Here is a 27,779-nt window from a genome sequence, read left to right as displayed (position 1 = left end):
CTGCAGAATGATTCCTGCAGACCAACAGCAGACAGAATTTTGTTGCCATCTGCAGAAAGTTAGTGAGTACTGCAAATGTATTACAAGATCTCAGGGAGTGGCTCAAAACCTTTTGACCACAAAAACAAAGTGTTAGTTACAGCAACTGAAGAGAAAAAAAACCCTTTGTTTTAGGTATTATCCAAACTCTTCTACATAAAGAAAGGAGGCCATAACGAGCCATGAGAGAAACCTCTGAAATATGAGGTGCACTTCACATTATATAAAAAATATGAGACACAGAAAAACATCTATGATAAAATCTGTTTATTTTTTAATTTCAAAATTTACCACAATGATGGGCAAACTGAAAATTGTTGACAGTAGGAACAAACAGGTTATAAGGCTTTTTTGGTGTATCTGAACATGTGAAGGAAGCCATGAAATTTAGGGACAGTGACCAATGATTCAGTCCAACCAGATACAGATTTGACAACACCTCTTACAGTATTTAGTCCTACACATATTTCTTACCTTTTACATAAACTTTGAATAAAGTTATATTCAAGTATTCAGCGTTTATCTCACCAGTGTATGAATCACAGCACAGACATTAATACAGACGGTTTATAACACTTGGCCCCAGATACGATTTTCCTCCAATTTCTTATGAATCTTTATTTATTACTCGAGAAAACAGATTTGATAAAAAATGGAAAAAAATAGTTATTTTTAAAAAATGATTTAACAGAATTGCCCCGAGGGTTTGCCATGACAATGCAGGAGAATGTTAAGTCAATTGAAAAAAAAAATAAATCAACTGAGAAAAAAAGTCTGCTTTAATGCCCACTGTATTCTTCTGGCAGAGAACCCCCAAATATAATGATGGATTCCCAGAAACGCATTATATATAGAAGGGAGGTCATGCTTATACATCAATACTCTCACAAGCTTACAAGTTTCCCTGCAGGCTCATATAACATCCCCAGGCCTCTGCCCATCAAGCCTGCAAACTGCTAGGGAGAAAGAAAGGCACTCATTATTTGATGCCGGTAACGTTTGAATAGCACTGACATAATCAACATTTTGCAGCTTTCACACAACTTAATAGGCAGAGGCCTTGATACATTTAAAAAAAAAAAAAAAAAAATGTACACTTAAAATGCCATTTGATTCACAACGGGCATTTTGTGAATGCTAAATCATAACATAATCAAATAAATCACTGCAGCACATTTCTGAGCCGCATTCAAAACCTCATCGGGGTTTTATTATTTAGTCCTGTGTGTGTGTAAATGCATCCTCCTGTTGCTGTAGCTGTTTGTGCTTGGACTCTTGTCTCCAAGGGGACAAAATAACACACAAAAAACATAAAACAGACTCACACGATGTTGACATGGTTTTTCCACGAGAGTCTGATGGGTGTCAGTGCATCCACATGCAAGAAATGTCAGAGCTGAAGTACAGTTCAAAACTGTAGAAAACAAATGTCCGTGAGAGCAGGATTTTATAGTTAGAGCCCTTTTTGTAAAGGACAATTACCACATTTCCTGGTGTTTCCATGATTCCTTTATGGTAATTTATTTAAACGCATTAAAAGTTCCCTTGGTTCTTAGCGTGGAAGATGGGCATATGAACTAAGAACTGATAAGAAATGATGTGTGGATAAAAGAAAAAACTTGAAGTAAAACACATTTGAGGGTTGCACTTGTAGAAAATAGTGGAACTTATATGTTGGGGTTGTGGAGGCAGAGTGGGTATGAGGTTTCACGCTGAAGGAAAGGCTTTCCTGACCAATCCTCACTTGAAGTCTGGTTTTTCTGGGAAGCTGCAGCCTGCTCGCTGGATGATGACATTGGCAGCGTAGTGTGCCGCCTTCACACACTGATCCAGAGGTTGCTCCTGGACAAGCTCAGACAGGAAACCTGTGTTGCAAAAAAAAAAAAAAAAAAAAAAAAAAAAAAAGGCTTCCACAATAAAAATCAACAGAAGACTCAAGACTGAAGCAAATCGACCAAGGCACAAAAAAAAAATAGCAACACCGGGGCCTCTTACCTCCTACGAAGGCATCGCCTGCACCGTTTGTGTCAACAATGTATTTGGGGTCAGTTTTCACTACAGGGAAGGTTTCAATCTTGTCACCTGGAAAGACGAGGAGAAAAACAGTTCACTTCCACACAAGGACAAGAGACAGAGTGAAACAGATGCCAGGAAATGGGAGAAAAAAGAAGGAAATATTACTTTGAGCCATAACCGTTTCATCCTTCCCCTGAGTAATAACTACAACCCTCTGTCTCTTTTTGTTGTCTTTGGGTAGAGCCTGGGCTTTCCTGACAATTTCCTTAATGTCCTTTGTCTGTAGACAAAATACACATCAACACACAAAGCAGATGATACACAAATACACAGAAAATCCAGCCTTTCTCTTGTGTAAATGATAAAGTCTAACAGTCTACTCACATCAAAGTCTTGCTCTTTAGCAAAAGCAGCTGCCTCCTGAGAAAACAACAACAACAAAGATCACATTGAGTTAATCTGAAATATGTGCAAATCATCAACGTTAGTGTGGAGATTTCACTGTGAGAACTGTGGCTTACTGTCTCATTGCCAAACAGCACATCAACGTAGGGCATAACCTGCATGAGGTTATCCTTGAAGAACTGGCAGATGAAGGGTGCAGAGAGGTTCATGCAAAAGAGCTTGTTATTTTCGGAAGCATGCTTCGCTACTTTCAGGATGGACTCCAAGGAGACAGTCAGGAAGAAACCCTGGAAGGAAGGAACGACACTGGGTCAGGACTAATCTGCTTTTTATATCTGATGGGTCTAATGAGTCACATACACTAAAGTCTTCAACAAAACAAAAGCCCCACATTGAGGGCACAAAGGTGAGTGAGAGCACAGAACGTCAGGCAGGACAGTCATTGTCACAGTTAAACCACTGAGTTATCACAGATTAATCCAAGCACGTGTTTGTGGTGCTGCTTTCGTCTTGACTCACGCTGCCAAACAATCTGAGCAAGCATGATATTAACCATCTCACAACCATCATCCACGCAGAGCACGAGATTCACATAATGAATACCAACTAGGGCTGGGCCATATTATACCGTTCACGGTAATACCGGTATAATGTTAGGCAACGATAGGAAAATGAAATATCGCGATAGAATGGGAGTAAAACGCGCATGCGCAGTGCCTTTGTTTTCATACGCACATGGCCGATTGTTGAGTGAAACAGATGAACCAGAATTGGTTTGTAAAAATGGTGCAACTTCAGTGGTGTGGAACTGGTTTGGTGTTTGTCCGTCAGATACACAACAAAGCACATTTTTTTGCAGAACATGCAAGCAGCCGTTGTTATTGTCGTATTTGTCGGACTAAGATGCTCTTAAATCTGGGAGTAATCTGGGTCCTAAACTCTGTATGCTTCAGGTCAAACAACACTGCAGCATCACTGAGAGTTAAAACCTGTCTAAATTCTTTCATCTTTAATAAAACGATCAGCATTGCTGCTTTACCAGGTGTAACTATAAAGTTTAACTTCCAGGCATCCATGAAAACAAAAGTTATTACATTTAACGGAGTTAGAAGTTAGCAGGAAGCTAGCGGAAGTTAGCTCGCTAGTTTCGCTAGTTACCTAAGCATGATATTGCATGTTCTGACAGAGATTTCTGAAAAAAATCAAACTTACAGCTCTGCTATCACTTCCAACATAAATGAAGACAGGAAACTAAACAGCAGTGACGTTTGTAGGGTTACTGAAGTTGGGCTAGCTGGTATATAATGATGTGCTACGTGATCGCTAGCGACACAGCTATGTTAGCATAACATTAGCACAGTGAAGCTGGAGGATGAACGCTAACTTTTTTCCACTTATAAAAGTTAACGTGAAGGTTCCTCATGGTTAGAGACAAATGCAATCGCATGGCAGGATACTGTAAACGGACCAAACTTCAGTCAGGAGAACAACTGAGATAATCCATCCACAATACGAGGTTAGTCATTAATATACTGCAACAACATGGGAATAGAGCAGCTGCCAGAGAATTCAACATTAATGAATCAATGGTACAGAAGTGGAGGAAGCAAGAAGAATGAGTTTAATAAAGTTTGATTTATCTGACTGCTTTGTTTCGCTTAATGTGCCTTATAATCCCGTGCACCTTATGGTCCGAAAAATACGTACTGCACACTGCAGTTTAATGTTGCAAAGCACCTCTTTTTAACTTCAGTGGATATTATACATGGTTATGCTCAGGATATGTCAGCCCATTTGTACTGGAAATGCCTTTTGGTTAAACTTTCAGCAAGGAATTTGCATTTGCACTGTTGCATTTTTATAAAGCTTTAATGTACATAAAAACCAGCTTCTTGTTTAAGTGAAAATAAATGGAAGGTTGTCTTTTTGCGCTAGTAATGTTGTGGAGTTGTATTTTGTCTCGCATCCATTATATCGTCAGTTATATCGTTATCGCAAATTTTCAAATATATATTGTGATAAATATTTTTGGCCATATCGCCCTGCTCTAATACCAACAACACAGGAAGATCCAAGAACCATAAAAAAAACAACACGGGTGAAGGCTGGATACTGAGAGAGATGCAGATCAGTACCAGGGTAAAACATAAGTGATTATGCAAGAGCACAGAGCAGGCCAAATAAGTGAACGCCGCCCTAAGTTAGGCCAGACTCACACAGGCTTAGAGGCCGGTCAGTGACCTCCCCACAAACCAAAGGTCGCTAGGGGAAAAAAAGCATTCCTGAGTGGTAGCCCAATGGTTGCTAGTAGAGATGGCACGATACCACTTTTTTATGTCCGATACCGATTCCGATATCATAAATTTGGATATCTGCCGATACCGATATGAATCCGATATAGTGTTTTTTAATCAACAAAACTGTTTTTTTTTAATATCTTGCTGCATTTTGTATAAGTTCATACTCAAGTTTAAAACAACAACTACACTAAAGCTATTCTGTTATACCTGTATGCAAAAAAAAACATTTCATAGTTCAGCAATACTGATCAATCTAATAAACTCAAACCTACACCATCCTCCCTATTCTGGTATTTTAAAGAGTACTTAGCGTAAATATTAAGCAACCTAACTAATAGGGTTCCAACTCCCAGCAACAACAAAAATAAATAAATAAAAAATAGGGAACCACCCCTCACGCGCCACCTCATGATGCTTAATCGACGTAATCAACCTTAATTTGATGCAGTGTGAGAAAAAAAAAAGCACCGAAATCAATTATTTTTCAATATATTAAAATATTAAATAGATTCAACATCTTTCTTCAACAAAATTGCAGACTGCACAGATGGTACCTTCCCAAAGGAAAAAGTACTATAGCTTACTAGGGTATATATATATTAGACTTAATAGTCACTATATACAGTAATGGACTTATATTCATTTTACATCAAATTAAAACTTTGGGTGTAAGATTCAGATAATTATTTATTAAAAGCTCGACATTTTAAATGAGAATAAGAAAGAAAAGTATGTCTTTGTGCCCCCTTTTCCCTGTTAATGCCCTATCGGCCCCCCTGGCTAAACTTTGCTAGATCCGCCCCTGCACAGTTACCAGCCGTCAGCTACGTAGAAAAAGATCCTGGTGTAGAAAGTAATATTAAATAAATTCTAACAACAGCTTATCAAGCTTAAACGTACTGCTGTTGTTCAGCCGCTGGTTTCCTCTTTCTGGTGCAAAGTGGGCCAAAAACAAACAAGAGAGACGGACTCGGGACAGAAAAGCCGATCAGCTGATCATTAAGCAGTTTCATGATTGAAGTAGCAGCAAGAAGAGGCAGTCGCTCCATATATCGCTTGTTAAGCTTAACGCAGGAATGCTTTACAAACATTCAGAGATGGACTTACACACTTGCTTTACTTCTCTCGGGGATAACTTTGTCGGAGATGAAATGCCGGGTTGCTAGCGAAGCTCCAAATGCTATCCAGACCACCGACAGGTCCCGCATGCCACAGCCGCTCTATCACGTGATGCATACTGCTCCGACGTGCTAACGTTCTGAGGTGAGTTACGGCGTGTTGCAAGTTTTGTGAGGTGCTTTCGTGATATTTAATGGATCGGATTACATTTTTTATTTTTCTCCGATATCCGATCCAGTAATTTAGGTCAGTATCGGACCGATGCCGATACGTAATATCGGATCGATCCATCTCTAGTTGCTACAGGCTGAAAGCAGTTGCATGATGACATTGGTTGCAAGGAATTTATGCTGCTTCACTGAGATTGCTCTAGTCGCTTGTCTTGTCTTCAAATGCTCACCGCCCACAACTTTACTCGAGGTTGCCAAGTGGTCACCAACCATCTCCAGGCCCATGTGACCACGACCTCACAAAGTAATTAAATTACAAACCACTGGACAAAAAACAAAACAGATGCTTGTGATATGACTCCATGCCCACCTTAAAGCTTCATTAAAGTGGCACAAATTAGCATACAGTGATGTAATACTTACAGCAATGTAGTAGACTTTAGCTTTTTCCACCAGCTTCCAGTTCTCCTCGAGGTCTAGATGTTTATCCTTCTTATAACAGTTAGCAGCAGCTAGGTTAGCCACCAAAGACCTGAGAGCAGAAAAGTAGTGAAACACAGGTTTATAAACAGGTTAGATCACACTGCGTTTGCATGCTGTTAACATTCAATTACCCACCTGTTATCTCCGGTGATGCAAGCAGCACATGTCCCCGTGGGCTCCTCGTCCTGCTCGTAGTAGTGGGCGTCGACGTGCACCTCCTCAGCCTTCTGCTTCAGGATCTCTCCAAACTTGTCTTTGCCAATGCAGCCAAAGAACGTGCCCACCTTATGAGGTTCTTGGATCATCCACTGTAGACAGTAACAAAACCTCGCATCAATATCAGCCAGTACATCCTGCGCACAGAGGGCAACATTTACACTTCAAATGAATCTCACCTGAGCGATCTTTATGGAGTTCTGTGTGGCTCCTCCAGCGTAGTATTCAACCTTGAACTTCTTCACCAGCTCCTCGAACCTACAGAAAGAAACAAAGGTGTGACTGACATTTCCAAAAGGAAAGTGTGTCAAACTAGATAGGGCCAATCACTAATCAGAAGTTTGAAACCTAGAGCAAAGGATTAATAATGATGACTGATCAAACCGTGTTTGGCACCAAAGGTTTACACCTTATCAAATATACTTTATATATTTATTTGCTGAAGAAAATAACATGAAATCTAATGGTAGTAAAGCTTAGTTCAGTATAAAGATTGGAAACACAGCGTGCAAACTAATCCTGGTTTTTCAAATGACCCAAAGCACAATTAAATGAAGATATGTCTGATTTTTTTTAAAAGACTATCAGTTGAAACAGAGCTGACTTTCCTTGTTTTGATTCCTCCCTGGGCCACCAGAAATCCACTTACTATTGATCTAAGTGGTCTAACAGTGCACTGATAAGTGATATTTTTAAGGCAATCTCCATGTAGACGTCACTGCACAGAGTATTATTTGCAGTCTCTTCAAGAGTCCTGGAGACAACCCCCCCCCCAAAGTTTGCAATTTTTCAAAAACGTTTTTTAAGGAAAATGCATTTATGTGCCTCTTATTGGGGAATATCAAAAGTTTTCCGCAGGCAGTGATTACCATAGTGCCATTAAACTGGTTTGCATGACACTGCATAATTGCCTCTTTTATTGGGTTTCCCTCTATAGCGTGCCTGGTGATGGTTTAGTCAGTAAAATCCCTTCGTATCAGACTAGACTCTGCAGACAGCAGCCTCATATTTTTTCCAGGTCAAGTATACAATACGTGCATGACTGACCACTGATTATACTATCTGAACCATTTACCACTGTTATATAACACAGACACGCTTCAATGTTCTGTTTACAGCTAAAGCACGAGAATTTGCCATCTTACGCTCCATAAATGTAGCCTACACACCATAATGTGTTTTTGTGGTTTATGTGAGTATCGGAGGCAGCATGTTCAAATACAGTACTGTGCAAAAGTCTTGAGCCACTTTGTTACCTTCTAATTTGCTAGGAAAATGAGCAACAGGTGCCGTGAATGACTAAATCATGTGCAAACATACATGGCAATACTGTAGATAAGGCAAAAATGGGGTCTGTGCGTTTGTGCACTTCTAATCAGCTTGAAAGTCAGTACTTGACATGAACGCTTCTATTCTTCAACACAGCCTGAACTATCAGGAAAGACTTCTTGTAATTTTCTTTAAATAGTCTTCAGGGATAGGTCGCCAGGCTTCTTGAAGGACATTCAAGACTTCTTTGGGTGTTGCTCTGAGGAGGCCAATCCATGACTTGTAGTGCTTGGGAAGCGGTTACCAATCAGAAACTTTCCAGGTAACTCAAAAGCTGATGGTACTTTTCTGCATTTATGATTTCATCAATTATGATAAAATCCCAAAAACCACTGGTTGAAAAGCAGAATCAAAGGATACCAGGGCCTCCACAGATGGCTGTAGACACTCACTGCTGTACCTCTCTCCTGACCTCTTGTGTACATATTGATGACAATCTGAACACAAACTCTGAAAGTTTGATTCATCACTCCTTAAGACCTGTTGCCACTAATTTTTAGTCAACCTCTTGTGAAATCTGGCATTTCCCTTCCTTAAGAATGGCTTCTGGACAGCCACCCATCCACTAAGAGTATTACAGTAGATGGACTAACTGAATGGCCAGATGCATCTCTCAGGTGCTGATTTTAAAAAAATATTTCTTAACAACATTAGTTTCAGATATTGGTCTAAGAACTCTGCTGCTTCTTCTTTTGTCCAGTTTCCTCAAGGTCACACTGTACAGCATGCTAACCTATGCCAGGTGTTTGGCTAATAACTCATCTTGTTGATGCAAAAATACAATTTTATGTCTGGGAACAAATTATGTTTGTCTGCAGTAGCCTGCTGGTAACAAAGTACCCAAGGACATAATTTAAAAAAAGACTCTTTTCTAAGTTCTTTATTATGTATACGCACAATCCTTGGTTCTGATTCATTCCTTTAGTTAGGTACCTTTTTTGTCCTTAAATAATTCATAGGTCAGTGTTAAGTGATTTAAACAACAATAAAACAAACAAAGAAAAAAAACATTGGTTTAAAGATCGAGTACAAGGACTTTATTAAAAATCGATGTATGGACGGCCTTAACAGACCTTCAGAAAGCCTGAAGAATTATTGCTCAAGACCACTTTAAAACAATTACAAGAAAACGTGGCTCTTTGGAAGCAAAATAGAAAGAAATGAGGGGCAGCTCAAGACTTTTGGACATTATTGCTTCTCTTCAGAAACTACAACAGGCCCACTGTTGCTAAAGGTCCTGAGACTGAGCCAGAGGTTGGAGAAAGGGTGATGGGAAGAAAAATGGAGCAAGGGTGACTGTCCATTGTAGGAATTATCTCCCTCTAACAGTTCCCCGAGGCGTCTTCACCGGGGGGGGGGGGAAATCCCCTGCATGTTACGCTTCTGAGGACTAAATCGAGCACAGCCTGAGAGGCTTAAGAAGAAGCAAGACTAGCAGATTAAACGTGTGGACTTGCACCTTCTTGTAAGTGATCAATGATTCCCTTAGTTCACATCACAGATCAATATCAATCACAAACTGATACAAAAAAGTGTCATTTAAATATGTGTTGACATCAAATAACATTCGTCCTCAAAAATGAGTTGTGCATGCAAGTGCCTGCCATTACTAAAGCACAACCTGTTGTCATATATAGACTGAACTGTGAAGAGTAGGAAAACATCAGTATAATCACACAAGGCCACATATGACTTTCTTATCTCATAATGTTAAATGTTTGCTTTCTGGCCCTTGTCTCAGAGGGACTGGGAGGAAAAGTGTCCCAGTCTGCTATTGGATGAGATGGTCTCACTGCGCTGAATCTGCTGCTCTACCACTGGCTGTATGTGAAGGCACAGAGGTCAATCGTGGCACTTTCTAGTGTGCGCTTGTTTTGACTGGCCCGCTCCAGAGCAGAGGGGTGCAAACTCAGTATGAATTCAGAACACAAGCCATGTTTGAAGATTAGGTAAACCCACATGGGAAGAGCTCTACAAAAACCTACATAATCTACAGTGAATGTTGCAACAGAGGAGATACTAACAGTTCTTTGTGCTTGGCTTCAGCCAGGATCTGATCGTTGGGTTTCAGAGAGTACCTGCAAATAATCAGAGAAGAAAAAAAGAAGAAGAATTACTTTCAAATAAAACAGAAATAACAAGCATGTGGACGCCATTTATGTGAGCCGGGATTTTAAGTGCAGTAGGAAAGCTTCCAAATGTGCTGTTCACACATTTTCCCTGTGAAAGTGTGATTTGTTTTCCTCTTGCTCAAATAATCTCAGCCCAACTAAAGCTAAATAAGGTATGGTTTCCTTAACGGGAGGTCACACAACGGTAGGCTGGGGATTAAAGTGCAGTTGTAGTTGTGCTTTTTTGTAAGTGGGACTGAATTAGAGCTACAGTCGGCTGGTTTAGCTCTAATCCAGGAGTTTATGCAAGGGGTTAATGAGTGGACGCTGAGCTGCCCTTTGTCCCGTCTGTCTTGGTCAACTCACAGAGAACATGGCTACTCTGAGCAGATCTCAGCTGATAGCTCCCACTACTACAGAGAATATTTAAATGTGTCATGTCAATACAATCCCTGGATTTCTACATCATAGGTAATAATCACAACTTCTACAGGATCTTTGAAGTCCTGAGTTTTTGGTGATGTAAATACACGTGATGATCAAACAGGGTGCGGTTTCTTTTCAGGATACATTAAAGCAATGCATCTGCTGAACGTACAGCTCTGCTGACGCTGATTATTAGACAGCTCTGCCGCTTCCTGTGCTCTGCTTCCCTTTATCGTCCTCATCTTGCTCCTGATCAAATTACATCAGGGAATCTCTTTCTCCTCCAGCCTGTCACTGATGTGACCTCGCTGATACCAAATGTCTCCCTTTCAATTGATCTTATGTGACTTGCAAAAAGTAAAAAATAAAATCACAGTTCGTTACTCTTTCTCCTTTATAACATCGGGGTTAGAATAAGCAGCAAAGCAGTATTATTTTGGAAGTAAACACCTTCTACCAAGTATGTGTTTACATATATATGCACTATTTTATTACCACTCATTACTGGACCAATCAAAAGGGCAGGATTACAAGCACTCGTGATTCTAATTCTCATACTTACTTGTCTAAGAAATCTTTGTCCACAACGGCACAAATGTCCAGCAAGGGGTTTCCCATTCCAAAGAGTGAATTAGTGCTGAAACATAAAGACAAACAGATTTGAGCTACATCTCTTAATTTTAATACGACAGCGTTCACAAGTCATCTGTACATTAAATCGTTTCAGTCCCGTCGATTTGTCTTCACTTTAATAAAGTGCTCTTAACAGTTGAGCTGGAGTGGAAATCCATTACTCCTTTGCTCTGGTTGAGCAATCTGTCAAATGCTCAGGCATTTCAGAAACATGCAGAAAGCCAAATTGCACTGACTTAAAAATTTATGATTGCTCACTCCAGTGAGCGTGCCATTTTATTTCTATTCAAAAAAAGATCTGTTTCCACCTGACTTTAATTATGTGACTTAAGGCACAGCACGAATCAAAGAGACATAAATAGGAAACATGCATGACTCATCAGAAGGCACTACAAAACCCAGTCAGTCATGCATGTAACTTTGTTATGGCGTCACAACGTGGCAACATCAGGACAGCAGTACACTCAGTGTGCGTGTGCTTCTGCTGCTTGTGTAGTCTGTTCTTTTTCTGGGTCAAGCAACCGAAAGTAGAGCTTGAATATCACAACTAAACATGCTGACAAAAAACCAAAACAAATAACAGAATTTCAGAGCACCACAGGAACCGCTACTCTGTGTCAACATGTTGGGCACATCGGTTGCCAAATCCAGCCAGCGAGTTAGTCCACAGTTGTTTCACCTGTAAGCAAAAACTGAACTGTGCGTGCATTATAATCCACATGCTGCCACCACGTGCCCTTAGATCTCAGTCTTGGTGTCATTTTCACAGGTGCCCTTCATATGAACAATTTTTTTCTTTGTCAATGCTTTTGGGAACCCCCCCTCCCCCAGATGGAGCAAGTCTTTGAACACAGCTCTTCAGAGATGCCACCTCCACATGAACACATGGAACCATACTTGCCCATAAAGGTTCTCTGTCTACTCTCGCCCAAGGCAAAGATTTACAGTTAATACGAAAGAACAGCTTTTTCAAAAAAGCAAAGAGCAGGGAGACGCCAAGACCTGACGGTGACTTACGCTACACAGATGGGTTTCTGTCTCGGAAAACCGTCCAGTCGATATTTGCTGCATCGTATCTACTGTCTCCTACAGCACATATATAATTTCCAATGTGTAGTCAGATGATTACTAGGCATGTGCAGACAATTACACTAAACCATGCCTGCCTTTAGATCAACTCCCCTAACGTAAGCTTGCTCTTACCTTGCAGCAGACATATTGTTCCTCTTTGTGTGCACACTGATAAACCTGTTGGGCGACCTAAAGCCGGTTGAAGAGGGAGCTAAAGCATTAAAAAAACTTGACAATTTCACCTCAGTGTGCAGGAAGATCGATTTACCCCTGCAAACACAGCTCCTCCTACTCGGAGCTGGCCGATTGGAGGCAAGGGCCACGGCTGTGTGTGTCTCTGTGGTGATTGGCTTGTCTTGCTGACTCTAGGCTCAGTTCACTCACTCATTTGAAGCCAAATTACACCGTGAGAAGCGTGCTGCTGATTGGGCTGTTGGAGTGCCGCAGATGAGGTGAATGTAGTAATCAGCAGCAGCCATCAGATTTCTTCAGAGGGGGTGGTGATGGTGGAAGCACTACAGCATTGCAATGACCGCCATGTGACTTGTTTCACAATTGAGTGTTTTGGGAGCTGGTAAGGGATGGTTCTTGTAAGCTTTCTCTGCAGCTGTGCAGAGTCCCACACCAAGTCCCAACATTGCTTTCTGGTGGTGCTCATGCTCGACCACAACCTAAAACCTGCCACAGCTAGATGGGCTTGCTTCACCGCAGAGGTGCCCAAACCCAGCAGGCTTTATGAGCCAACAGTTAGCTAAAACCCTGCTTATCAAAAAGCAAAAATATCAAAGGACTTTGCACCCGCTGCTTTACGCTACGACCTCGCCAACATTGAACTGCTTCAGAGGTCTCGAAAACATCCCAAATCAATGCCTAAATTCGCGATTTTGTGCACGTGTGTGTGTGTCTCTCTCTCTCACACACACACAGGCTAACAGTGTCAACCTTTTAAGGTTTGATAGCACATATATTAGCATTTAACTTGGAAGCGTGGGAGGAGGGTCGTGTCTCCTCGCTGTTATTAAGGATATTTTTTTAGTCTTCGGTCACCTTATTTTGACGGCATTCTCTTTGGGCGGAGGCTCGGGCTTCTCCTCCTCTGAGAGTTTGGGTTTCTTTGCTTTGGGTTCGTCTGAAGCCATGTTGACTGGGTAAAGCACGTTGCGATCACCTTAGCCGGCACGAAAAAGCGGTCATGCTATGAGCAATGGGGCTGTCGTTGTTTCTCCGGGGAATGGCTCGCAGGCAATAGTTCCCTCCCGCCTTTGCAGAGACGCCGTGCAGGGTTAACGTGAAGCGATGGCAAGGTAAGGAGCAACTTTAGTCACCTCCATGACTATATATATATATATATATATATATATATATATATATATATATATATATATATATTAAAATGGGAAATAAGTGCGGCAGCAGTTAGTAGTCTTAATGAATCATTCTCGAAAAAAAACCCATTCTCGTTTGGTTTTTGGCTGGGTTTTGTCCCACACTGCTTAAATAATTTTGAGTTTCCCGGTCTGGGGAGGCCAATCCATGACTGACAGTGCTCCATCATGGTTTTTCTACTCATGCATGTGTGTTTGGATCATTGCTAAAAAAAAATGAAAATGCTTTCCAGGTGTTAGTACATGGTGGATCAAAACATGATGGTATTTTTCTGCATTAATGATATCAATGATTTTAACAAGCTCCCCAACAGTCTAAGGAGCTTGGAAAGAAAAGCGTCTGGACTTCTTTAAGTTGCTTGAAGACGTTTCACCTCTCATCCGAGAAGCGTCTTCAGTTCTAAGGTCAAATGGCCGAGAATCCCAGATTTAAACCCAGTGGGAGTATCCCATCCCCCCCCCCCCCCCCAAAGAGGGGCAAAAGGACCTTCTGATGATCCTCTACCTAATCACATGTGCCAATACTCCCACTGGGTTTAAATCTGGGACTCTCTTCAGTCCACTTCTGGTGTAATTTGGCATACCTCATTTCGCTCTGCCACCTTTCCCATGAGAATATTTGTGATGAGCCTTTAGTGAAATATATTTGGAGATGGATTAACTAAAGTGTCAGGTTTTTGCTGCATTTTTTTCTTTCAATTGCATTTTTATAACTTCCAGATAATGTTCATCTGCTGTAGATAATTTCTTTTAGGCCTGGCACTTCTTTTTTTGCAGAGTTTCTTTAGATCTTTTAAAGACACATAGAACACAATGCAGTGACTCCCTGTAATGAAAAAGACGCAAAACATAACGAAACAAAAAACATTTTTTTTCCCAGCACAAGATGTCTTTTACCGCATCTATCTAGCCATCTGTCTATCTTAGGAGTATCATACATGCTAAGAGAAGACCGGGATACATTAAAAGCTAGTCTAAATAACTTTCTTTAAAAGGTTCTAACAGTGAATAAAAAATATAACAGCTTAATTATGGGTTATAGGGTATACTGTCTATCTTTGCCGAGGAATGGTCGGGAAGCGCTGACCGAAATCCTGCAAGACTGTACTGAGGGAAACAAAACCCCATACCCCAACACGGCACCGGGCTATAGCTGTCCGTAAATATAGCCTGATGAAAAAGCCGGAAACTTTGTTATCAAAGTGCGGCTCGAGTTAACGCCGAGGTTGCTTTGGTATTTAAACCACCCAGGATATTGTTTTTAATAATATGTAGGCTTTGACTTTCTGATTTGTTTTCTTGTTGTACCGGCTTCGTTGCGTTTACGTGTTGGTAGATCTGCAGGCGTCTCCTGAGCTGCTCGGGGAGTTGTGCACCAATTTTTGGTTCAAAAGTTGTTTTTTTTCTTTTCTTTCTTTCTTTTTTTTTTTTTTAATTGAGCAATTGCAAAATACAAACTCGCAAAGAGGATAACACAGGTAATAATACAAATAAGAATTTGGAACAGTACAAAACATACAGTATTAGGGGAAAATTAAAGAGAAACACAAATTTTTATTTTTATTTTATTTTATTTTAGAAATTCTGCCTCAGGATAAATGGTATTTAAAGATTTTGAATAAAGAATTTGGACAGGTCGCCAGTCTGTCGCAGGGTGTACCCCGCCTCTCGCCCGACCCTATGACAGCTGGGATAGGCTCCAGCACACACCCCCCCCGCGACCCTGAAAAGGGTAAGCGGATGGATGGATTTTAAAGCGTGTTTCTTTAACTTTAGGTAGAATAGGCCATTTCATACATTTCGAGTAAACTTTATCAAATTTATTTGAAGTAACTCAACTAGAACCATTCCAAGTAACCATTCTATCATAGCTATGGAATATTTTGCCTTTGATGAAACTATTAGGGTGACCATATTTTGATTTCCAAAAAAGAGGACACTTGGCTCAGTCGTGAAGAACTTGCTTAAAGAAACACATTTAAACGATGCCTTCTCCGTGGGGTTAATGAATTGTGAAATAAAATATGTCATACAGGCTTTTACAAGTCAACAAGTGCAAAAAAATAAATAACCTAAAAGCCTCTGGAATTAAATAATGGTACAGAAATAATGCCTCATCTGTATAAGGAAAAATTACCAGTGCTGGGTCAGTACGAGGGAAATAATTTTGCAGTTCGTCTGAAAAGATGGACTTGCGCTTTGGGATCTTTTAAACATCATTAGGCGCGGTGCTGCGCGCTGTCTGTCCCGTCTGTGAGCGCAGAACACCCATAAGGTTGAATTCTGAGGAGAGAAGTTATTGGTAAATATAATTTTCCAGTAATGCAAAATCTGTTTGTGAAAGTGATAACTTGATTGGGATTTTTTTTTTTTTTAACCTCAAAATCACATTACAAAATAAAGTCTAAACCTCCTATTTTATTAAACAAGGATCTTGGTATGTGAAACCAAATGGAGTCAGGCTGTGACAGACAAGATTTTAACCATTTAATTCTAAGGGTGCCAACCATGGATTCAAATTCTGGGGCTTTGATACCAACTTTATTGTATTCCTGAAATCTTTTAATGTAGTGGGTTTTACTCTTCCACAAAAATCGGAAAATAACTGTGTTGGCATTATTAATGTTTTTAGAGGAGATATATAGAGAGTGACAAGGATAGATCAATTTGGAGATACCTTCAGCTTTGGATAGGATGTTTCTACCATAATAGTGAGGTCTCTGTGATTTCTTCATATCCATGATACGGTTAGAAATATTAGTGTCTTCTCTTCTAATGAGGCATTTAGATATTGTCAGCCCTAAATATTTGACTTCAGATTCAACTCTAATTGAAGCAATTGAGGACTCCAACCTTGTATGAATCGGGAGTTCACAGTTTTTGATATTAAGAGATAAACCAGAAGCTTTAGAGAAGATTGAGACAATACTTAAAGTTTTATCTACCATTGATTTATCTTTCAAAAAGCTAATGTATCATCTGCAAACTCACTTATTTTAAAATCTTTATTAAAAATTGATATTCCTTGTATGTTGTTAGAATTTTTGATTAATAGTGTTAACAATTAAGCTGCCAATATAAAAAGCTTTGGGGAAATAGGGCATCCTTGTCGGATTCCTCGTTGCACTGAAGCGCCTAACAATTCATCTTGGTGTCTCCAAGAAAGCCTGCCAGGTTTTTTTCAGCAGTGCTAAAAGCTTAAAAGAAGCCATTCAGCTGCTGCTTTAAACGCAGTAGTGATGACTAAATTGTCAGCTTGATTTTTTTTTTTTTTTTTTTTTTTTTTTTTTTTAAAATCTTAAAGCAATCTAGTCTGGCCTCAGAATTAACATCTGATGTATATTTTATTTAAAAACGATGTAATTAGAATTTAACTTATATTCTTCATCTTGTCTCCTCATATTATCTTTACCATCACACCCCACCGGCCGCGGCAGATGGCCGTCCCTTCCTGAGCCTGGTTCTGCTGGAGGTTTCTCCCTGTTAAAGGGAGTTTTTCCTCCCCACTGTCACCTAGTGCTTGCTTATAAGGGATTATTAATTTATCAGGGTTTTCTTGCTGCTACTGTAGGATCTTTATCTTACAGTATAAAACAACTTGAGGAGAAAGTTTGATGCTATATTAAAAAATCTTAAATTCAACTGAATCTTAAAAATGTAATATAGCATCACATCACCATAAAATCAACGGCTGAAAAATAAAACAATAAAAATAAAGACCTAAATTAAAAACAGTTTGATTTGTTTTGTGCTTTCAAAATATATTGTCAGATATGAAAAGTGCTGCATTTATATGCTCTGGTCATCAGTACTGGTATTTTAATGTATGCAAACACAGGGAACATACACTGATGGGTAAGTACCACAGATGAAATAATTAATGAAATAGTGAAGTTTATAAATGAAATAGACAACTATTTAATTAATTATTAATTTATTTCATAATGCAAACATGTAACAAGCAGTTCTCTGTATTTTGTAGCTTTTTTGTTCATCATTTTCAGCATGGAGAGGTTGGAGGCTCTCCACCCTGATGAAGAAAAGTTTTTGATGGAAAAAAGCGTTTGTTTTTCTCTTAACTTAGGTGGATTGGGGAGGAGCCCCAGCTCGGGGTTCGCACCATGACTCAGAGAGATTGTCATTTCACCCACACTGGCTGATGTGTTAAGACACACCTGACTGTATCAGAGATCCTCTCTCTGACAACATCGTCTCGCTGAGGTGGATCATCTAACTTTCATTCTGACTTTCCTTTTTTGGATAAAACGAACACAAATAAGACAAATTAAAGCCTTCCAGTGGCAGCTTCCAACTACTCCCATCCTCACCCTGCATTGTTACAAAGGCACCAGTGTATTTAAGAATAACCTTTTTATTAAGCTGTAACACATTTTTACACACACACGGTCCCCGTCCAAAAGCAGGTCCAAGAGTTTGTTGTTTTTCTTCAGCACTGCATTTTTCTCTGCTAGGGCCCTTTTCCGCTTAATCTTCCTTGGCTTGTTTTTTCTATTTTTGAAGTACAACCTTAAATTTGCCTTTTCTTCTTAAACAACTTTAAGTTTTTTCTCGACAGTAAAGAAATGTGTCGGCCTCGAGTACATATTCTGTTATTCTTTTTTTCATAATTTATCTTCTATTCTCTTTCTTCACAAGTGTCAAACTCTAGGCCTCGAGGGATGGTGTCCTGCAGGTTTTAGATGTGCCCTTCATCCAACACAGCTGATTTAAATATCTAAATTACCTCTTCAACATTTCTTAAAGTTCTCCAGAGGCCTGTTAATAAACTAATCATTTGATTCGGTTTTATGTTGACCCGGGGTGATATCTAAAACCTGCAGGACACCGGCCCTCGAAGCCTGGAGTTCGACAACCCTGCCTTAGTTGCTCTTGGGCCATGAGTTCGTGTTTTATTCAATCATCTTTTTGCTTCAGTTCTATAAAGTTTTGTTTTTTGTTTTTCATCTATTGCCTGGCTTAGTTTGTGCTCCAGGGCCTATTTCTTGTTTCAGTTACCTATTTTCAACTTGAAGGGGAGTCAGGAGTTCCACATGTTTATTTTTCTGCTCCCGTATCATTCTATCAATCTCAAATTTGTTCTCAAGATCTTTGCATTTTTTTTCTAGAACCAACTATGACCAGCGTTGGGCAAGTTACTTTGAAAAAGTAATTAAAGTTACTAGTTACTACTTCAAAAAAGTAACTATTGCGTTACTTTAAAAAAAAATGTTTAACCCTCTGGGCTCCACGGTATAATTGGCCATTTTTCTCTACTTTTGATTTTCCCTCTATTTAACCTTTAAAAACGATTTACTTTGCCTTGTTTGGTATCATTCTTTTAAGCACAAACTCAGGTGTCTGGATTTACAGTTATGTTTTCATTTAGACATACTGTATTAACACCTTATAAGTGCGGCAGCAGTTAGTAGTCTTAATGAATCATTCTCCAGGATTTTTGAAGGACATTCAAATCTCTTGTTTGGTTGTTGGCTGGGTTTTGTCCCACACTGCTTCAATAATTTTGAGGTTCGGGGTCTGGGGAGGCCAATCCATGACTGACAGTGCTCCAAGGAGTCCAACAAATAAAAACATATGTTCAAGACGAGATTATTGGCTTGTCTCTCAAATAATAACTTATGTTACTAAATGTGAAACCCAATCAACCCCACTTACTGATCACTGTCTAATAAGTCTCTCGTTATCCTTATGTAGACAACAAAGGGCTGAAAGCATATGGAAATTTAATAATAGTTTATTGCAGAACAAAGACTTCTGTACACAAGTTAAAAAAATAAAATTAGAAATTGATGACATGATGTCTAATGTTGGCAAATGGAAATGGTTCAAATACAGTGTTAAACAACTAGCTATAGAATCTGGGAAAAAGTATCAACAGAAAAATCAAATTGAACAAATACATTTGCAATGTGGTAAGCCTGATATAACTGCAGAAGAGTCAGAAAGCTTACAATCTTTACAAACACAACTAGACGATGTGTACCTGGAAAAAGCTAAGCGAGCATATGTGAGATCTAAAGCCAAGTGGATTGAACATGGGGGGGGGGGGAATCATCTTAATTTTATAACCTAGAGAAACGTAGACAAAGAAAAAAAAAAAAAACTAAATTGAGTAAGGATGGCACTATGATAGAGAAAATGTGTTCATTTTTTTACTTAAGAAATGAACACATTTTATAATAATTTGTATAAGCAAAAAATTCAAAAAGAGAATGCAGATATCTTCTTTGATATGATCAAAAATCGGGTAAAAACAATTAAATGAGGAAGATAAATTATTGTTAGAAGAAGATTTGAACATAACTAAAATAGAAATGGCCCTAAAACAACTGAACTTTTGCCACTTTTTGGAAAACAGCATGAGGTTGATTCCTGTGAAAAATGAAGTTAAATATTTTGGCATTTATTTAAATAAAGACATCAAAATTAGAGAGTCAAAAAACCTGAAAGACAAAATCGATGCTATGTCCAAAACACTAAATCATTGGTTAACGAGACACATTGCAATTTTTGGACGCAATTTATTATCAGAGTCAGAGGGTGTTTCAAAGATGATTTGCCCAGCTTATTCATTATACATTACCCCGCATAGTATTAAAAAGATTAGCTCCGTAATCAATCAATTCATTCGGCGTTATAAAACACATTACATTAAAAAATCACAACTGGTCAAAGAATACACCAAAGGAGGTATAAGGACCATTGATTTTCAATCAGTGGTTGGAGTATTTAAAATAAATTGGTTAAAAGTCTTTATATTAAAGCCTGACTCCATGTGGTTTCATATCCCCAAAAATATTTTCAAAAAGGTGGGAGGGTTGGCTTTTCTCCTGAAATGTGATCTTAATATATCGAAGTTGCCGGTCAAACTGTCAGAATACCATAAGCAGGTCTTGTCTTATTGGAAGATGGGTTTTTCCCATAACTTCACGCCCCATGGCTCCACCTTGTGGAATAACAGGACAATTACAATTAATAGGAAGTCATTATTCATTAAGGAGTGGTATGAAAAATAGATAATTTTTATAACAGATTTACTTGATGAGAAGGGGCAGTTTCTCGAATTAGGTGTTTTTAAAGTCAAGTTTAACATTCAGTGTTCCCTTAGAGAATATAACAGAGTTTGCAATGCGATCCTTCTACCTGTGCTGAATTTGATGCAAAATCATTTCCATTATAAGGACAAATAAGTTTACCTTCTTTACAGTTAAATCAGATTCCTTTAATCAATAAAAAGTGTGGTAATAAAACCATAAATAAAATGTTTAAAAATATATTATTTCACGATTTTAACAAAAACACAAAATTAAAAGGGCGTTATTTCAAAATAACAAACAAATAGGCCATTTCAAAAAATGTGTATATCCCACCCAAAGTTGAAGAAATGCAATTTAAAATAATTAATGGGTATTACCCAGCAGCAGAAACGCTTAAAAAAGGTTTGGATTTGAGATGGAGCCATATAAATTTGTTTACAAAAAGAAGAAAGCATTGACCACTGTTTTTTTTTTTTTTGTTTGTTTTTTTCCCCCCTGTTCAGTAACGACTAAATTTTGGCAGGATTTGGTAAACTGGATGAGTTACTCTAACATAGGTTTGTACAATAATGATAATCTGTCAAAGGAACTTGTCATGCTTTGTAACATTGTAATAATTATGGGCAAATACCATATCCATAAGTGTAAATGGCGAAACAAAAAACCTTCCCTAAATGGGTTGAAGATTGAATTAAAGTCACTTTTAGAACTGTTGAAAGACTCATGTGAAGATGCTGCTTTGATATGTGAAAATGTGACCCAGTTTCTATCCTTTTAATGAATGTGCCCTATGTATGTAAAAAGTAAGCCTCATGTATGGAAAAATGTTGTTAGAAAAAAAAAAGGTGAAATGTCATAAGAATGGCCTTCACATATTTATATTGTAACTGTTCTTTTCCTATTTTTGGGGGGTGGGGTGGGGGTGGGGGGGGTTGGGGGGCTTTTTTCGATGTTATTGCACCAATTTTATCTCCCATTGAGAGTTTGTAAATTTGTGCTAAGTCTAAATTTAAAAAACAAACAAACAAACAAAACTGAGGGGAAACAAGCCCCGGTCCCTCCACACGGCGCCGGGTTATAGCTGTCCGTAAATATAGCCTGATGAAAAAGCCCGAAACTTTGTTATCAAAGTGCGGCTCGAGTTAACGCCGAGGTTGCTTTGGTATTTAAACCACCCAGGATATTGTTTTTAATAATATGTAGGCTTTGACCTTCTGATTTGTTTTCTTTTTGTACCGGCGTCGTTGCGTTTACGTGTTGGTAGATCTGCAGGCGTCTCCTGAGCTGCTCGGGGAGTTGTGCAGCCATATTGGCTCAAAAGTAATAATCTTGGCACAGAGGAGTGGAGTCAGCAGGTAAAACTTTTTCTTTTTTTTATGATTTGTGATTGTTTTAAGGCTATCAAATATATTTAGAGCTGCCATGCGGCTGTTACGTCTCTCACTGTCAGGTTTATTGATCACATTTAAGGTTAATTGCAATGTGACTCTTATACCTGAGGTTAAAGTTAGTTTGAGAGGTTGACTGTAGGAAGGTACATGTTAAAAAGTGACATCGCTTTGTTTTGATTTGCGCAATGTCGGGTAACTGTCAGGATTTATTTATTTTAAAATCTGCTGATTTTATCCTTGCCTGTCACTCTTAGTTAATAACTGAGCACAACCAACAATAACAATAACAACAACAACAACAACAATCACTTCATTGTTGCAGCTGAGATGATCCACAGCCTGTTCGTCATTAATCACTTGGGAGACATCTTCCTGGAGAAACACTGGAAGAGTGTCATCAGCCGAAGTGTGTGCGATTACTTCTTCGAGGCAAGGGAGAAAGCAGTGGATCCAGAGAATGTGCCCCCTGTCCTCCAGACCCCACACCACTATCTCATCTCCATATACAGGGGAAAACTCTTCTTCCTCTCTGTCATCCAGACTGAGGTCCCTCCACTGTTTGTCATCGAATTCCTGCACAGAGTGGCGGACACATTTCAGGTGTGGTTTGAGCGCTGTGTTCTTCAAGTCTTTGATTGTGTCTAGAAGAAGTAAGACAGATTGTGGTTCACGTCAAGTGATCAGATTTCACTTCCCCTTAGCTGATGGTCTGGAAGAATGCAGTTAAGGAAACAAAAGAGATTGTACAGTTAAGGAGGAAGGTGTCATTTTTACTTTCCTATGTGAGATTTTGGAAAATCGTTCAGAGTTGTTTTAACCAGCTATTAAAACGCATAAACCGTGTATCATGTGCAAGTAAGAATGTCAGTGCCTGGGCCTATACAAATGGGAAACCTTAGATGATTCAAATATGGTAGTTATTAACTGAGCATAACAAAAGAAGTTTCTGCCTTCTTCTCTCATACGCTTCTGAACGGACGCCCCATTCGGTCTCCAGTTATAACCCAGAGACAAAGTATTGGTCTTGTGGGGAAGTGCCTACAAGAGTGACATCAGAAGTTCTGTGAACATTTGATCTGAACCGTGTCACTTCCTTCCATTGACCTGTATCACCGTTTCTGACACAGTGGAGGAAATCCACTGCGTTTCACCAGTGTGCATCAGAACAGGACTCTGAGGAAGGGATCCATTTGTAGCAGGAGTGTGGAGAGGAGTGTGGCGCTGCACAAGAAGCTTCAATTTTAGGATTTGACAGGTGCACACTCACCTTCAATACAAGTGCAGTAATCAAGAAAAAAAAAAGCCACACATGTGCATGAAACATCTTAAAGCAGTCTTCTAGTCAAACTGTGGTTGTTAATCTACACGGGGAGTTTTTTTTTTTTTTTTTTTCATGACTTGAGGCTTTTAAGGCATTGCCTGCTCTAAGGCAACCTAAGCAGCCCGTTAAAACTACACAAAGCCTGTAGTGACACTTTGTGTTACGGTCAAACCCGGGGAACAAATGTGTCTCACCATTTCGCACTCCCTATAAATTAGAAATCAAGTGTTTAGTTACCTACTCTTTGTGACCAAGGAAGTAAATCTACACACAAATGATCGAGGGACACATTTCCAGAGAGTAACCAGGTTAGAGTACAACATTACAACATCAGAGAAGAGTGTGTGAGTGTGTGTAGGCAAGTCTTGGAGAAAATATTCATGTTAAGGAAGTAAGAATATAAAATGATCCTTTTTACAGAAAAGGTTTCTGGTGTGTTATATGGACATGATGGCAACAGAGGCCAATACTCATTTTATTTATTTATTTTATTTTATTTTTTATTTTTTTATCTTGTTCATTATTGTGTCTTTTGTATCATGTTAACAAAGTAATCTTTCCACCAGTGCATCCTAGAAAGCTTTCCACTGTTCCCTTATTCATGAAGGTTCGCCACTGCAGGTGGAGCCGCATATTTGTTTTGGTAGATTTTTATACCGGATGCCCTTCCCGACACAACCCTTCCAGGTGTTCCTGTCTTATTCAGGTCTCAAACCAGGGAGCTGACATAATGTGTTAACTCTACACCATGAAGCCACGAGAAATGCATCAGAAAACAATCTTCCTAAAAATAAAAATATATATATAATTATATAATTAAAAAGAAAAAACCATTGTATTTCTATTACAATAAAGTAATGCACAGGAATGATCCATGGATGCAAGTATTGAGTAAGATAAAATGTACCTGCTGTAAAAATTAAAGGAGGTATATAAAAATATAATAATTACATTTTTGGCTCATCCAGCCTAAGGAGTCATGGGGCTTGTACATTTGCCCCTCTGTCCACCAACCATAAGAATCGTTACTACTCCATCAGTATTGGTCAGATTTAAGTGAAGCTTGTACCGAGCGAGCACTTAATGGGACTTCATCCATCCTGTGTTAAAGATCGAGGTTGTTTGTTGATTTATCACCACATTTTCCAGATTTTCACACTATAACCTTCATGCACACTTAACAACTTATCAGTTTCACCAAATTCCTGCTCTTGAAGTGTTGAATCCAACCCATCCAGCAAAGTTGTTTACATAAGATTCTCAATGTTGATAGATTTTGCTTACACAAAACGATAAAGGACTTTGTGAAACAGCAAAAGTTGTGAAATATTGTGTTGTTACACATGTTACCACTTCTATCCTGCTGAAAGATGATCATGATCCTATTGGTCATGGAGAGAGTGGTCCGATTGGTTGACTTTTTATGGCCTTGGTCCTGGTCCTTGTGCTGTAGATGATGCGGAGAACAGTGGCATCGTCTAATATGAACATCCATACGGATACATCTCTGATGGGCCCCAGATGGCTTGCTTGTGTATAAGTGCTTGAAAAACATCTACATAAACTTTTGGCTTTGGTGTAACGGGCAGCTTTGTTGACAGGACTACTTTGGAGAGTGCTCCGAAAGTGTGATCAGTGACAACGTGGTGATAGTTTATGAGCTGTTGGAGGAGATGCTGGACAATGGATTTCCACTAGCAACAGAGTCCAACGTCCTCAAGGAGATGATCAGGCCTCCCAACATCCTGCGATCAGTCGTCAACACGCTAACAGGTAACTGGAGGTCACCCTGACTTTGGAGTGTTTACCAACCTCTAAACTAAAGTACAAGTAAACTCTGCAGTGTTAATGTGTACATTTGTGGCTTCACCTTGGTTTTGTTTCTTTTTCAGGAGGTAGTAATGTTGGAGAAACATTGCCACAAGGTCAGCTGTCAAACATCCCATGGAGGCGGGCTGGTGTCAAATACACCAATAATGAGGCGTATTTTGATGTGACAGAAGAGATAGACGCCATTGTGGACAAATCCGGTACAAACTGACACTTATTTGTATTTGATCAGCACATATTATATTGCTGGATATTTTGAAGTCCCTTTTCTTCATGTAAGGTTTCATAGGTGAGATTTATCGCTCCTCCTTTTCCAGGTACGACAGTATCTGCAGAGATCCAGGGTGTAATTGAAGCCTGTGTGAAACTCAGTGGGATGCCTGACCTGACGATGTCCTTTATGGTGGGGTAACTTCCTCTCAGTCTTTTATGCCTAACCGTCAGTGCTTTGCTTTTTTAACACTTCTTGCTGTTGATGACAGAATCCTCGGCTTCTTGATGACGTGAGTTTCCACCCATGCGTGCGGTTCAGGCGCTGGGAGTCGGAGCGTGTCCTGTCGTTCATCCCACCGGATGGAAACTTCACGCTCATGACCTATCACATCAGCTCTCAAAAGTAAGCGTGGGCATCATTTCTCACTTGGAGATGAAATAATTCAGATTTAATTGACTTAAATAAGAACATTCACACCACCAATCATTCAGGTTTATTGTAGCCATTGGTTTTTTTTTTATGTCCTTCCTCAGTCTTGTAGCTATTCCAGTGTATGTGAAGCAGAGCATCAGTTTCTTTGAGGCAGGATCTTGCGGTCGCCTCGACATCACCATTGGACCCAAGCAAACTATGGGGAAGACAGTGGAGGACCTGAAAGTCACTGTCCACATGCCCAAGGCTGTGCTTAATGCCAACCTCACAGCCTCACAGGGAAACTACACCTATGACTTCACTACAAAGGTAACCAGCCACCACAAAGGCTGTCATGAGCAGTAACACAGCAGGAGTGAGCTAAGCGAGCAGTTAGGATGCCTTTTGCTTTACTACAAACCTGCACACAGGTGTGCTGAATATCAGTCACCAAAAGCCTGAGAAGGTCCTGTCCTGGTCCAGTTGTGGATGTTTTGGAGACACTAAAATGAATAAAAAGCATTTATTTTTCCTCTTTTGATAGTTGTTGGTTTGGGACATTGGTAAGCTTAACCCCCAGAAGCTTCCCAACTTGCGAGGCAGTCTGAGTATGCAGACAGGAGTGCCTAACCCTGAAGAGAACCCCTCACTCAATATTGACCTAAAGATCCAGCAGCTGGCCATATCAGGTAATCTATCAAAGCGTGACTTCAGTCAAGTTTGAAATTTAAAACCGTCGATCCCTTCAGCCCTGTTATTTATCTTCCTTGATTTATATTACACTGCTCTCCTCCTCTGTGCAGGTCTTAAAGTGAGCCGTCTCGACATGTACGGAGAGACGTACAAGCCATTTAAAGGTGTCAAATATGTGACTAAAGCGGGCAAATTCCAAGTGAGGACCTGAGCAGTTACTGTCAGAGGTCAGCAATCCAACATGCCAAATAGAAGTTTGCCGCACCGCTGACTCAACTATCCAATAAGTCTTACATATCCACCTGCTCATTGTAATTAATGAACAATTCTGCATTTTTTTAGGTTATTTATTTTGTTTAGCATCATATTTGTATGAACTGATGGTTTTTGCAGCTTGCAAAGGGAAGCCTTAATAATCAGCGTGACTTAATTGAAGTGCTATTAGTTTCTATCCAGTTTGAATGTGACTCGTTCCTTTCTGTCTTTTAATTTTTTAAAATCCAACACATTTTGAGTGTTGCCTAAGGGGAATATTTTGGTTTGAAAAAGGAGATTTACAGCTCACTGCCACGCTCACCACTGCACCTCTGCACCTAAATTAAGTTGCCTGCATGTTGCCTGAGAATAAACCGACCTGCCTTTGAAAACTTTTTTTTTTTTCGTTAGTCAGTTTTATAAAGATATTTTTATTTTTGAAAGATGAAAACTCTTTATCTACTTTCTAAGCAGCTGCAGTGTCTTCACGCCCTGCTGGTGTTTTGCACTCCCTCTCTTATGTGGCCTTTTTGGAGGAGCTTCTGATGCTTCTTATAGCACAAAACGTCATGTTTTGGATGCCAGAGGAAATTAAAACAAAAAAATGTATATCCTCCATTCAAGTGTGGTGAAGACTTGTGTGGTGGTCATCGTTTGATGATCAGTGACTCAGACGGGTTATCGGGAACACTTCTGTCTGAAGTCCACAAGATCCTCAAATAACCTCAATTCCAGCTTCTTTACTCAGCACAGCATTTGCACAATCAATTGTTTATGTGGGAAATACTACTTAAAGCTCTTGTATGAAGTTGAATCTGTATTTCAGTTTATAAGATGTCTTATAAAAACTCTAAAATGAAAGCTGAGTGGTTGGGTTTTTTCACCCTTTTTCTGGTTTCAAAAATT

The 27,779-nt window shown here is 39.4% G+C and overlaps 2 protein-coding genes across 3 annotated transcripts; one reads left to right on the top strand and one right to left on the bottom strand.

Moving 5' to 3' along the window:
• Positions 1–291: 291 nt before the first annotated feature.
• Positions 292–13,508, bottom strand: adka (adenosine kinase a). 2 transcript variants are annotated; one of them, XM_085428281.1, is made up of 11 exons: positions 13,366–13,508; positions 11,177–11,251; positions 10,102–10,155; positions 6,928–7,006; positions 6,668–6,840; positions 6,473–6,581; positions 2,577–2,747; positions 2,440–2,475; positions 2,221–2,335; positions 2,035–2,121; positions 292–1,904 (listed from the first exon to the last, which is right to left on the bottom strand). In XM_085428281.1, the coding sequence occupies exons 1-11, from the start codon at positions 13,455–13,457 to the stop codon at positions 1,780–1,782; spliced, it is 1,116 nt and encodes a 371-aa protein (XP_085284407.1). In that variant the 5' UTR covers positions 13,458–13,508; the 3' UTR covers positions 292–1,779. The 2 variants fall into 2 exon arrangements, with proteins under 2 accessions (XP_085284407.1, XP_085284408.1); XM_085428282.1 differs by lacking the exon at positions 13,366–13,508 and adding an exon at positions 12,451–12,570.
• Positions 13,508–27,734, top strand: ap3m1 (adaptor related protein complex 3 subunit mu 1). The gene is made up of 10 exons (XM_085428280.1): positions 13,508–13,622; positions 22,023–22,113; positions 22,472–22,749; positions 25,072–25,243; positions 25,363–25,500; positions 25,618–25,703; positions 25,783–25,916; positions 26,048–26,255; positions 26,470–26,614; positions 26,729–27,734. Exons 3-10 carry the CDS (start codon positions 22,477–22,479, stop codon positions 26,827–26,829), a joined length of 1,257 nt encoding a protein of 418 aa, XP_085284406.1. The 5' UTR covers positions 13,508–13,622; positions 22,023–22,113; positions 22,472–22,476; the 3' UTR covers positions 26,830–27,734.
• Positions 27,735–27,779: the final 45 nt, after the last annotated feature.

Source organism: Rhamphochromis longiceps, linkage group LG13, assembly GCF_057381845.1.
Source record: "Rhamphochromis longiceps isolate RC_006_pf linkage group LG13, R_longiceps_female_GT1.1, whole genome shotgun sequence".
Taxonomy (NCBI): Eukaryota; Metazoa; Chordata; class Actinopteri; order Cichliformes; family Cichlidae; genus Rhamphochromis; species Rhamphochromis longiceps.
Note: the sequence above shows the minus strand (reverse complement) of the source record. Positions and strands in the feature narration are given on the sequence as shown.